Source organism: Rhineura floridana, chromosome 17 (assembly GCF_030035675.1).
Source record: "Rhineura floridana isolate rRhiFlo1 chromosome 17, rRhiFlo1.hap2, whole genome shotgun sequence".
Lineage (NCBI taxonomy): Eukaryota > Metazoa > Chordata > Lepidosauria > Squamata > Rhineuridae > Rhineura > Rhineura floridana.
This window is the reverse complement of record NC_084496.1, coordinates 26,262,434-26,276,304: the sequence shown is the minus strand read 5'-3', so window position 1 is coordinate 26,276,304 and position 13,871 is coordinate 26,262,434. Positions and strand designations below refer to the sequence as shown.

General features: G+C 40.0%; 2 protein-coding genes across 9 annotated transcripts in view; one reads left to right on the top strand and one right to left on the bottom strand.

The window, feature by feature from the left end:
• C17H7orf50 (chromosome 17 C7orf50 homolog) overlaps positions 1-13,871 on the top strand; it is a 172,923-nt gene that overhangs the window by 80,053 nt on the left and 78,999 nt on the right. Inside the window, exon 2 of one of the 4 annotated variants that reach the window (XM_061599531.1) lies at positions 13,397-13,443. The exons of the other annotated variants lie outside the window; for them this stretch is intronic. Within the exon in view, the coding sequence (XP_061455515.1) occupies positions 13,397-13,443 (47 nt within the window). The remainder of the gene's footprint in view (positions 1-13,396; positions 13,444-13,871) is intronic. 4 annotated transcript variants of the gene reach the window in all.
• GPR146 (G protein-coupled receptor 146) overlaps positions 1-13,871 on the bottom strand; it is a 48,783-nt gene that overhangs the window by 15,269 nt on the left and 19,643 nt on the right. The window contains exon 1 of one of the 5 annotated variants that reach the window (XR_009759378.1): positions 3,063-3,331. The exons of 2 other annotated variants lie outside the window; for them this stretch is intronic. The gene's annotated coding sequence lies outside the window, so the exon portion shown is untranslated. Of the gene's footprint in view, positions 1-3,062; positions 3,332-13,871 lie in introns of those variants that run through there. 2 more of the 5 variants (XM_061599525.1, XM_061599526.1) reach the window with 2 other exon arrangements.

Genomic DNA, 13,871 nt, shown 5'->3' with positions numbered 1-13,871 from the left:
ATTTCCTGGAATGTTCCTCAAGAGAAGAGCATCAGTCTTTTAATTCCTTTACAAAGCAGTCTTTATAAACCTGCTATTGTCTTAGGTATGTTTTCCCCTACCAGCCAGGTAGCAAACTATGGCCTGATAGATATGTATAGCTTGCCCATGTGAGTTGACGGTGGTTGTCATTGGTTGGGATGCCTGTGGACTGTGTTAGCAGTATTTGTCATGTTAAACTTTGTAGTCACTATGCCACTTTTCATTAGAACATAAGCTTAGTGATCTTTGAATAATTGTGTACCCAGCAGGGGGAGGGACCAATATGGCTTCTGGGCAGTGTGCAGAGGCTTATATATTAAAATTATTTCCTTCCATGCACCTGGGATATATAGTCACAAACAGGTTAACCCCCAAAATTCGCTCACTTAGGTGTAGGTTGGATTCTGGTTTATCATTGGGTAGAGAATGGAAAAAGATGCCCTCCAGGTGCATTCAGGCCAGACATTCATAATATCTATTGCTTTTTTGTCAATATGATTCTGTTGCCAGTTTTCATCCATTTGCTTTCCTCAATTTAAGGATCAGGAATCCAATAAACTGTACAACTATTTCTGTCGACCCAAGGAGGGCTTTGGACTTTGTTTTTCAAATGCAGGTCTTTCCATGCCATGTTGCAACCAACGTTTGAAATCGAGGGGAATTTCAAAAGCAATTTGTGAAATGGAAAAGGAAAGTATCTGGGGTGGGAGAGGATCTCAAGTAGGTTTTGGGATCCTGGTCCAAATTTGTAATAAAATAATGCCTCCACATCCTCAGAAAACATTAATATTTTTAAAAATCAAATTCATAATAGAATCTGCTCCCCCACTCTTGCCTTCCAAATCAGGTTTGTAACATTCCCAACTCCCACTATCCTAGACTGCCCAGATGTAGAAGATGACAGGGTTCTGATCAGGTCCGGCTCCAGGCATGTGGGGGCCTTTGGGCATCAGCTTGCCCTGGGCCCCCGGTGGGTGGGTGTGCACGCACGCACATACGCACACACGTGCAGCCCCCTCGCACTGCCCCCCCATGGCCCCCTACCTGTCTAGTCTTTAGCATTGCCCTTAATGAAGATGGCAGCCGCGGTTGCCCTAAGGGGAATGAAGCCTCCGCTGCCATCTTTGTTGATGGCACACGTGCGTGCTATGCGTGCACATCTCTGCCATCAACTAAGATGGCGGCAGCGGCTTCAGTACCTTAAGGAAGCTGCGTCCGCCATCTTCATTAAGGGCAATGCTAAAAAGATGGCTGACAGGTAAGTGGGGTGTGGGGGGGGCACGGATCACAGAAAAGGAGTGGAGGGCCCCTCAGGGGCTCCTGTAGCTCCGGGGCCCTCGGGCCAGTGCCCAACCTGGCCGCCCTTTAGAACCGGCCCTGGTTCTGATATCTTTAGTACCTCTGTAGAAGAGGGGACTATGGCAGGAGCAGCTTACAACCTTCCTGAAATGCTTAACTTGTTGAAATTTCCTCTTCTAGAAAACTATTAAACATACAGAAGCCATGTCCTCCTTTGCATTCAGTTTTGGGCCTGGTGCAATTTTTTTTGCAAATCTGTGAACTCTGAGCTTCCAAAGAACACAGCAGAAAATGTGTTATAGCTTGGTATCCCTTGCGGAATGGCTGTGGTAAAATTTGTATATGCTATGATAGGTACATATATTAGATTGATATCGATGCTTCAGCTGCCATACAAACCTAAATTCCTCCACTGAGAGGTGTGAAACTTTATCCATTAATGAGATATGGTGTTGCTGGTCTGCTGTAGTTGCTAAGGGTTTTGTTCCAAGATTACTTTTACGAAAGGCTTCATTTGTGAGCCAGTTCTGCAGGTGGACGTGGCTGCTGTTAGCTTAGGCAGATTTCTCTTTTATAAAATGTGCAAGATCTACTTCTTTCAACAGATATAGTTTATTTTCTTATAAAGATCATTATGTGAAACAACAGTTGTATAACACCAACAACATATATCAGTTTAAACACTCAAAAATGTTTCAGTTTGTCTTTTACTCTATGCAATTCTCTGAAGTCAATAAGAGAATATTTCCATATGTTTTAATTAAAAACGAGGAGATATCCAGAATGTTTTGGTAATTTTGTATCATTTTTGCTTCTTTAAGATTTATGTTGGAGAACCTGAAATTCTGTTATTTGCTTATCTCAGACAACTTTCCGAGGGGAGCCTGTTGCACCAAAACCAACAAAGAGCCAATCTTGTAGTACCTTAAAGACTAACAAATTGCTTAAGGTATAAGTTTTTGTGGACTAGAGTCCCATCAGATTGAATGTATTAGTCTTTAAGGTGCTGCAAGACTCAAGTTGTTTTAGCTCTGACAAGGCTTCATTTCAGTCTTGCTTAATATTATGGTAGACATTCAGATACCAGACTTATGAGAATACTTTGTGTCTGTGCTTATAATTAATATATATTGCAAAATAGGATTAAAAGTTCTTTTAAATCTGTTAGTATTAAAGTACTGAGCCAAGTCTGTTACAATCTAATGAAGTTTCATCTTTTGCGAATCTTCTCTTCTAATGACTTAATGAAAATGCAACCAGATTGCTTGTTAAGAGGTTTAGTTGCTGACTCTAATGTATTGCAACATAAAATATAAAATACCTCCTTGTAATATTTTGCTATATTGTCTACTAATATATTTCCCCCTTCCATCTGTTGGTATAACTTCGTATTTTATGAGTGGCTAAAGAGAAATAATTAAAGTTACTGATAAATTTTAATGTCTACAGTAGGCATTTCTAGAAAAAATACAATTAAAGCTTATCTAAGATTAGGTGAAGTTAATGAGACGTAAGATCCATGCTATGGATTTTTCTCCATTTTGGAAAAAAGATACACATTTTTTAACAAATTACCTTCTCTTTTGAATTATGATTTGTGTAAGAGTTGCATACTGCCTTCTGATGCAGTAATTCTATGTTTTTTCTTATTAGCTGCTTGCATGTATTATAGGTAAAATGACAGCCTTTAATTTATTTAGTTTTATAAAGCAAGCTACAAAGCAATCTAGCCGAACACTCACCTGGTATACACTATCCTGCCTCAGAGCAAAGTATGAAGGCTTCTTGACAGCAGGCAGAAACATTTTGCTCCTCAAATTGAGTCTTTCTCAGAATAAGTTCTGCAAAAACTCCAGTGTCTCATTTCTATGGAGGGTAAACAATAGCTGAGCTTAGTAGAAGAACGCTGACTCCACTGCATCACTGTTGTTAGTGGCACAGAACTCTATATATTCACGTGACTTCCCTTAACACATACATACACAACATAATCCTTTAAGCTGTGGCTGTACTCTCTGATTGGTGGAGAGATCTGTTACAAAATCAAGCCCTCCACAGTGATATCTCTAAGTGATTAAGTGAGGAGGGTTGAAAGGGGCATTAATCATGAGGTCTGATTACTACCCTGAGGCTGATTTGCCTCTGCAGCAGTGTAGAGAGCCCGTGAACTCTTTCTGTATTTTTTTTAAAAAGCACCACATTAAAAAAGCATTTTTCTAGTTAGAGGACTGTTAAACCTCTAATACAGTTGCATAATAAAACCCATATCAAGTGCATGCAGACCATGGGATCACAAAGGGGAATAAACATTGAAGCAAGCTTAATTGAGTAGTCTCGTTAAAAATAGGAGTACTGAGGCATGTAAATTTCCTTTGTGGGATATTCAGGGAAGGTTTTAAAAATATGTCAAGCTTAGCAGTGTTATTTTAATAATAAAAAGATAGCCTTAGGAAGAACAGTATTCAAGAAAGGAATGTATAATGTTACAGTAGAACAAGGATTTTAACGTACAATACCATACAAATGCAGGCTTATTTGAAACAAGAATATTATATTATTTCTTATTATTAAAATTGCCTTTTTGTGATCCTCCATTTTGCTTTAGGCTACAGATAGGCCATGGGCTGCCCAGGAGCTCAATTAAGCTTCCAGAGGTTTCTTGTTTGGCCTTCAATATACAGTAGTCTCTGCTGCCAAGACTGCCTCATGCCTTCTTAAGCATCTTACCTGCCAGTGTCATCTCTAGAAGGTTGGGGGATCATCCTTAGTAGACCCTCTTTAGATATTATACATGGAGATTGGAAACAGGATTCTCACATGTTGCCTCTGACCTTCTCAGATGCTCCATGCAAAGTGAGATTGGCTGTGTTCTCAGGACAATTGATATTTAGGAGTCTTACTCTCTTGACAACTATTGTATTTGAAGTTACTGTTTTTCCCCTGACAACAAATTAGATAGTATTGTGTTGACATTTGTAGGATTCTTGTTTCTACTTTAACTGTCCCATCCATACCTCACCTCTTCAAGTAATCACTTTGTACAAATACAAGCGAGACTGTGCAACAAAATGCGTGGGGAGAATATGTTTCTGCTTTTTGCATTCTCCCCTAGTGGAGGAAAGATAGCTGGGAACCTTAAAGGTGTAAAAGCTACCAAGAGTGGGGAAAATCGTCCTATCTAAGTTATAAGATCATGGTGGCTGTCAGGAGATCCTGTGGCCATGTCATGAACTCTGGCTGAGACCTGGGTAATGGCCTTGTTTAGCTTTTGTTCTGTGTTCCTTTTCCCCATCCTCTGCTTTCCCTATTTGGGGGCTTGTCCCCTTTTTATAAATCAGCAAAGCTTAAGGTTTACTTGAGCCTACTGATACTACTAGTTTGTGCATAGGGGGTGCTGTTTTGGCTACATAAAGATTGGTGCTCACCCCATGAACTTGAGAAATGGACAGAATGTATAATGAAAATAACAGTGCAAATCTGAAGGTAGCTAGAATTGTCTGCACAACAAAACCAACACAGAGTCTTGTGGTACCTAAAAGACAAGCAGATTTATTGTCAAGCTTTTGTGGGAAACATGAAGTGTACTCTCAGTTGGGTATGGGGTGGAAGGAATATTCAGTGAGGCCCAAAGGCATGTAATGTGAGGGTAGTGGTGGGTCTGTAAGATTTATATAAAGCCCAAATGAATGCAAGTACAGAGATTCATTCACAACACTGTAATAATGTTATCTTCTCCAGAGGTCCCCTGAGGGCATTCTTATTCCTTGGGTTGGTGCACGTAGACACGACCATTTACAATTGCTTCTCCAAAGGGAGGGGCTCGCCTTACTTCCATACTGGCTCTGTCTAGTTAGCCATAAGGTTGGGCAAAGTTGGCCCCAACTCTGTAGCTTCAAACACCTTTTTCCTTTTATCTGTTTTTATTTCAAGTTTCTCCCCTCCCACCCCAACACTTCCTAGGAAGAGACCACTGGGGAGCCATGGGGGTTAGATCAGGACAGGACTGACTGAGTTGTACTTTGCTGCAGGAGACCAAGTGGGCATTCCACTTCCAGATATTCCAGTTGCTGACTATCAGGTTTAGGGAGTTGGAGATAGATCTGTGTGCCACATTACAAAATACTCAGGTCATAAGATTCTTCTTGAGGTGCCCAAGCCCCAGGTCAGCAGGAAGAATTGCATTAGGCCAAACCTGGCCAGCTATGCATTTCCTTTGTTCTGCCTGATACCCAAAATGCTTCAAAAGATCACAGTCAGCAGCTGAGGTGATTCCCAGAGCTCTCTAATTACTGTGGTGTCCTTAGTTCCTGGATCTCCTCAGCATGAAAGTGAGGTCCCTGGCATCTTCCCAGCAGAGAGAAGCTCCTGCTTCATGGTTCTGTATGTCATTCTTATCCAGAACTTTTCTAGCTACCCTCTTGGAAGCTAGTTAACAGAGCTGGGTTATCCTCCCAAAAGGTTTGGAAATTCTGTTATCCTCCTGATAAAGCTCCACTACTTATAGAGTGCACATTTTCACTTGGAAAATCTTCCTAGCCTGGTGCAAGGAAAATGGGAATTCTCCTAAACCCAAAGGAGTCAAGGAGGTACTTGACTTTCTTCAGCCAGGATTGGTTAAAGGACCAAGCACCAGCATCATCAAGAGACAAATCGCAGTCCTGAAGTGGTGCTGGCAGCCTTAATGGAGAGGCCCTTTTAACCAATGGTCTCATGCTCTCTTAAGTTACTCCCCCTTAAGATGGTCTTTTTAGTGGCCATAACATCAGCCTGCAGAGTTTTGGTCCTGGGAGCCTTGCTGGTGGACCCAAAATCGTGTGTTTTCCATGTGAATGAGGTGGGCTTGCAGCTAGATCTTTCTTTGGTTCCTAAATAATTCCCTGGTCCATAGATTCCAGATTTCTCTTTTGTCCTTTTCCCCCAAGCCAGTTCATTCCAGGGAACAGACCTGGCACAAGCTAGATGTGTGTCATGCACTGCGCTTCTGTTTGAATCACATGGCAAAGTACAAGGGTCAGAGGTACTCTTTGCCTCTTTTTCAAAGAAAGGCGAGAGGGAGTAAATCCACATAGATTAAATAATGCACACCCCTAGCCTATAAAGTGTTAGGGAAAAGCCCATCAATGGGAATATCGCTGCCCACTCTCTCAGGGAGGTGGCATATTCAGCAGTCTTTAATGGTGATTTTCTCATCTTCAGTCAGTCAGCAGATTTTTATTGTTTGTAGCCAATGGTCATTATAGTATAAATCACAAAAAGCAAACAAGACAATCCAAGAGTACGTTAAAATATCTACATTTTTTCATGATGGGAGCAAAGACTGCACCTGGAGATTTCTCTGGGTACTGCTGTCACCTTGCCCACCCAGCCACAGCTTTTAGATCCTTCCCCCAGGACCTGGAAGTCCTTTCCTGATGCTGCTTCTTGCCGCCCTCTTACAAAGTTCTTTACCCCTCTATGAGTTTTTCTGTACTGTTTTATATAGGTGTTCATGTGCCTAACTACACCTTCATCTTACCTCTCTTGCAATGTGTTTATATCCTCAGATCAAAACTTGTACAACTTTTATAATGCACTTTTACATAGATTTGCCCTTGAAAACGGTAGTTATTGCATGGTGACGTGGCTCCTTTCCCAAAAGTAAGGAGAATCGAGGTTCATAAGCACTGCTGCAACAATTGCAGGGGCTACTAGTGGCAGCATTCATATTTAGGGATGGGATTCAGTTCACATTTGAAGGCGAATGTGCATAATTTGCACTTTCTGAAACACTATGTGAACCAAAACAAAACTATCCTTTGAAATGTGTACTTGTCTGAATTTTGCAATGCAGTTGTGCAGCCTGAGTAGTGTACAAAAATACACATGTTAAGGTAAAAATGCATATGTTAGCAAAAAATAAAATGCAAAAATGTATTATATTAGGGGAAAATGTGTTGCAAAATGTTTCTATTAGGCAAATTTGCATATAAAATATATATATAAGGAAGAATCTGCACTAAAATGCTGATGAATTTTTATGAGGACTTTAAAAAAATAAACATCACAAACTGGTGTGGAGAACTAAAGATTGGAAAACTGAGAAACAAAAACCAAAACCGACACTAGCCCATCCCTATTTTCATGTCATGGTAAGCCATAGCAAATGGTTACTGTGAACACACAAATGGCTCCCTCTTCACTGCTCCCCTAGTGGAAGTGGAAGCAACAAACCACAGCCCCTGGCATTACTTCTGAACCAGGGCTTGTGGTTGTTCCTCTCCAAGCAAAACACAATGTGAAGCCCAGCAAGGTTTGTTCTTGGCATACCAATTATGGTTTGAGTAAAACAAACCACGATCTCCATTTGGACATAAACTAACCCAGGAATCATCACTTTTGTTCACACTTGCATTAGGAGAAGAACAAAGTGGAAGCAATCCCACGTTTCACAGTAAACGATTAACTATGTTTTGCTGTAACTTGCAAACTTGGCCAGTGCGTTTCCAGACTCAGTTCATGTCAAAGTGTTGTTAGCTTTAAAGCTTTTGATAGCCTGGAATTCATTTATCTCAAAGGTTGGCTTGCATATCACAGATTTTCCTGCTATCCAGAAGAGCTTTGCTGCAAATACAGTCTTTGGGAGAGGTTAATACCAGTGCTGGGGGAAAAGGGCCTTTCTAATTATTTCAAAGCTTTGACGGTAGTCTTCCGAAAGAAGTCTCTTGCTGTGATTACCTATTGATCTTTTGTTAAAAGAGGAAAAAAGTGCAAGATGAGAGTAGTAAGTAGGGTATGTTCTATTTGACTGTTTTTTAAATGTTTTAATAGATACGCTTTTTATACTTCTTTATCTTTGTCTTTTTTGATATTTTATTGCTATTGGTTAGTTACTGTGAGCAGCTTTGAACTGCTGCCATTTCTTTGTTTTATCTGCATAGCTGATGCTATTGTTGCTACTCTTTCAAGAAAAGCGGAGAGCAGTGCTGTCAGTATGACCCCAACACGCACTTTTCTTCTTCTGTCTTTAAAGGGGGACTATGGCCCTTTAAATCCTTGAATATGAGAGAGAGAATACAGGTAGCTGCTGCAATAGGTTTCTTATTAGAAATAGAGGTTTAGGCAGAGGCAATATAGAGGAAATGGCCGCATCTCCAGAAACATGACTGCTGGGAGGAGATAAGAGGAACCTCAGCAAACAGAGCTGCACTTAGATTATGCCCACTCCAAAATTATTTTTAGAGCTGTCTTGCAAGACACACATGAACTATGGAAAGGCCTTTAAAAAGTAAGTGGAAAAACTCTGGCCTAGAGACAGGGAGAAACTTTCACTTTTTTTGTGTATGCAGAAAGCAAGCTGGCCAGTTTCTTCCTGCACCATAAAGCTTGGACTAGATAGTTGTAAACTAACCTAGTAATTTTGGAAACGGAAGTACCCAGAGTCCAGCTTCAAGGGCACCCTCTTACCATTTATACTGCTTTGACCTCTTGAGGCAACAGTATATGCTAACCTATCCTAATGGCTTTCTAACCTATTATCTAAAAAAAGGGCTTAAAATCTAAGGGAGAGGACACACCCAGTATAGTAACAGGCAGGAACCTTCTTAACATTCTAGTCAGCTTTACTTTTGCAATCTCTTGTAGCAGACAGAGAGGAAACCTGACTTGGATTAAATAAATTGCAAATGAAGTTCATTATGATTGAGTGAAACTCCATATAATGCAGTCTTCGTATCCCCCCCCCCTGTAAGCAGCTTCCAAAAGAATTTTTGCTACCAAAGAAGAATAAATTATTTTCTTCAATTCTTGGCAGCCAGTTAAAATCTTTTATATTTGTTAAGAGAGACGGGCTAAACAAATGCAACTCTAATTTGCACCTCTTTGAATCTGAAAACTGAATTTGTCACCTCAGCAAATAATGTCAAGAGAACAGCAGTATGGAAACTATATTATAGAGAAATACCTGAGTTAATGAAGCACATGCGTTCCTGGACATTACTTCTTTAAGAGAAACTTTGGTACCAGACATAGAAATAACATGGAAAGAATAGGGATAGGTTCCTACACCCAGGGCCGGTTCTAAAGGGTGGCCATGTGGGGCACTGGCCCAAGGGCCCCTGGAGCTACAGGGTAACAGGGGGCCCTCAGCAGCCCCTCTGCTCCCGTTCTGCAATCCACGCCCCCCACACCCCCTACTTACCTGTCTCCTGCCTTTTAGTATTGCCCTTAATGAAGATGGTGGCTGCGGTTTCCCTAAAGTACTGAAGTCCCTGCCGCCATCTTAGTTGATGGCAGAGATGCGCACGTGTAGCATGCACGTGTGCCATCAACAAAGATGGCAGCGGAGGCTTCATCTCCTTAGGGAAACCGCGGCCACCATCTTGGTTAATGGCAATAGTATAAGACAGGAGACAGGTAGGTGGGGGTGTGGGGGGGGCGCTCAAACACATGATGGGCCTGGAGCCAGCCCTGCCTACACCATAACAAAGAAGAGCAGTTCAACATATTTCAGCAAACGTTTTATTCAGAACTAACAATAGGCATGTCTGAAATGAAACAACCAGGTTAGGTAAGCCTTCCATACAGTCCACTTGAAGGCTTCTTCCAAAATGCATCCAAGAAATGCCTGCATTTCCTTTTTTCTTTTCTCATGTAGCATTTTGCTATAGCAATCTAAAGCTTTGAGCACACTTCTCATCTCTGCAGTAAGCAGTGCTTCCAGGGCACTCGAAGCACTGTTTACTGCAGAGGTGCCCGTGCCACCTGGCAAGGTGCTCCATTCCAGCCACATGTGAGAGAGCTGCCTGCAGCAGCCGCAGTCCAGTAGACGAGGAGCTACATTCTGTCTATGTCAAAGTGTGCACCACCCATGCCTCCCACACTCCAAAACAGACTGTGTAAAAGGAGCTTCTTTCCTGGAGGATTTGTTAACTGAGGTATTACTGCAATACAGTTTTATTTTGTACCTTTGAAAGCTAGTGCTATGTGAGCTATCAATCAGGAAATGCTGGTTCAAATCTCACCTTGGCCATAAATTCATTACATGCCCTTGGATAAGCATCTCTCCCTCCCTCTGTAAGCTGCAGCCCATACACATTAATGGGATTAATACTGACCTGCTTTACAGGGTTGTTGTAAATATTTCTGCGATAATGTATGTGAAGTACTTTGAACTCAAGAAGTGCTATATACACTCTTAAGTATTATCAATATTTTGCATGGTCCCTCATGCTTAATTGTTTTCTACATTTTTTCACTGCTAGGTAAAGCTAGGCTGAAGTAGCAACCACAAGACAGAGGCACCATCAACACAGGAAGCCACAGGTTGCATCCTTTTAAACAGTAAATAATTCAGACAGGACTTGCAGGAAGCTCCTGCTGCAGCAGAGTGAGGAAGTAGCTGTGAGAAGGGAGTTAGGGGAGGGTTTGGCCAGGTGGGAATGAAAAGAAGTATGAAGGAGTAAGTGGTATCTTAAAAATGAGGACAGGGGAGCAATTGAGAGGGTAAACAGATAATGAAAAACTCAGATATATGCATTGCACTGTCAATGTGATAACAAGCTTATGTGTGCATTTTTCAACCTATAATTTACGCTGCAGAACCTCAGGAAAAGTAATATACCATTGCTTTCTTTAGCAAGACTATCGAAAAGTTTTAAAACATTGTTCTTTTAAAACTCACTAGATAACTTCTTCTGAAAACTATAGGGTCAAAAGTTATAGTGTATCATTTTGACACGTGTTAAAGGATGTACGCTTAGCCTTTTATTTGAAATAATTCGGTTTATTTATTTTTATTTATTTATTTATTTATTTATTGCACTTGTATACCACCCCATAGCCGAAGCTCTCTGGGCAGTTTACAGCAATCAAAAACGTTAAAACAAATACACAGTTTAAAAACATATTTTAAAAACAATTTAAAACACAATTTTAAAATTCAAAACAATATAAAACAAGTTAAAAATCAAACTGAGTTGCAAGGTGCTATGCCATTTTAACTATGATCCCTTTCCTTGTTAAGTATATCTCAACGATTCTTCACAGTATTTTACAACCATTTCAGTCTATACTATATACTTGATGTGGTTTACTTTCAGTGTCACACATGCTTAAAAATACACTTCATTAAACCGAAGGGATTTATTTTCAAGTAAGTAAATCCAAACATAAATGTGTTTATGGAATTACAGATTTTTGGGATTACATATTTGCTCCCATAGTAGTGAATGGTTAATTTTAAATGTGGTTGTTGTTTAATTGGTTTGTGGAATACTGCTATACACAGCATACGCCCAGAATTGATTTGCAATCCTACACTTGGTCTCCATAACATCTCTTGGAGTTAGTCCATCTCAAAGACACACATTACTGTGATTAATATATTAAGATTTTTCTGATGCTATTTAATAGGTTTCCATCAGTTCTAGACAAGACAAGTCATGTTAAGGATGCATGTTGAGACTGAGCTGCCTGATTACATGAATATAATCACAAAATATAGCATTTTCATTTCTCAATTTTATTTCAGAAGAAAAGGGAGAAATCCTTTGCTGATGTAAACATCCTAGGTTAGACATACTGTTATAGCTTAAGGTCCACTTAATTAATGGATACATTAATTACTTCTTTTTAATATAATGAATATATTGCATGCATAAAAGGAGAAAGTTCCATTTAACTTTTTTTATTGGTATTTAGCGCAAAATAAAGGGGAAAAGCAGTGCACTTTTCAATTTCATAAGACCACAACAAAAGTCATATTGTTAGATCAGTATTTTTTCTAACAGCCAGGAACAAATGGTAGGAATACTTAAAGAGAGTACTATGTTAAGCACATATTTCTTTCTTGGTTTTCATCATACTCACTTGCTTTGGTGATTCACATTTTGAGGGGATGGGGGAACTGTAAGTTAGTTGTGCTTTCTGTTTGTATGTAAGGTCCAAAAGAGAGGGGCTTGTGCATTGCCACTGCTGAGGTGATGCTTGAGGCCCCACCCCATTTCAGATACTCCAAAGTGTGTAAGCAGGGAGCTCTAGTTGTGAGCTCTTACTGTCAAAGCTGCTTTCAGACATTTGGGGTCAGTGTATTGCAATGGATTATATCAGGTTTGGAAGAGCACAACTCAAGCTTAGATCTCTGTTCAGCCATGCAGCTCTCCAGATAGCTTTGGGTAACAGTTCATTCTAACCTACCACATTCCCAGTATAAGAAACCATTTTTTCTTGCTATTAGGGAAACAATTTGACATAAAATAATCAAATAGATGTTTTTGGTACATGTTGTTATAACTGGTATGTAATGTGGCATTAACTTAATTTTCGTTCAAATGTTTTAATTGCTTTGGCTACAGATTCAGCAACCGTCAATTTTGGTTAATTGCCTTGGAACTACAGGTCCTTGTGTTCTTAAGCACACAAATTACAATCTTCAAATAGCATTACTGAATTAAGTAAAAAAAGTCTTTGTCTCTCAGAATTAGTACTTTCACACCAAGAACTTGCCCAAATGCTTACCTTTGTAGATCAGGATAAGAGCTATAAATGTTTGAATAAATCTGTAATCCTAAATCACATTTGAACACAATAAGATTTGCAGCACAATCCTATGCGTGTTTATTCAGAAGTAACCACAAAATCAGTAAAACACCACTGACAAGCAAAAAAAAAAAAAGTTGGGAGGTGGGACTCCAGGTGCTTGAAATAAGATTTATTCTAGGTCTGACCCTGACCATTCCTTGGGGGCATGCTTTCAGCAGCAGTTCTCATCAAAAGCATGGGACTTTGTGATGACTTCTGTTGCTGACTGTATTATATTCTTTGCCTTTCAAGATTTAATTTTTACATTTGATCTTAATTTTTGAGTCCTGTTTAAAAGATTGCATTTGGGCCCAAATAAGTTGGTTCATGTTTTTTATCTTGGCTGCCTGACTTTCTTATACGTTTCCCATGTTTTATTTAAGGGGGGGGGGCATTGGAGTAATTTTCTACTGTCTAAGGATCAGGAAGTCATGTGACATAATTTGCCTGCTTCACAACATTTAATTTTAAAACCCCAACTATTGTGAGGTTAATCTATTTTTGTCTTTGATTTTCACAGGAAAAAGCTCTTCAGCTGCTGTCAGCAAAATCTTATCAAAACTGAAGGTGAAGGTCATGGTTTCATTGATCAGTATTACCTAAATTCCCTGACAAAATATGACACAAAAGGGGATGCAAGATCTCCCACACTCCCTGACTGATAGGATTAGCACGCTAGAGAATTCTCTTTCCAACACTACCGCCTATGCCAGTTAGGGCAGCCTTATGAAGATGTCCACAAAGATTAGTAACCCACAGATAATATACTAACTAGCCTGCCCATCCATGCATGCCTACATTAGTCATTTCTGGCACACCTGAAAGATAAAATCTCTTCCACTGTTCAAATGGTTCCATACCTGGCTGCCATAGATGACCAGATGAGTGGCTTTTATGAACTTGGCCAAATGTCCCAAGTATTTGCTTGTGAGGGGAGGAAGATAAGCACCCTGCTGTACATAAAGTGGTTCCTGGGTAAATCAAGTGCTTTATCT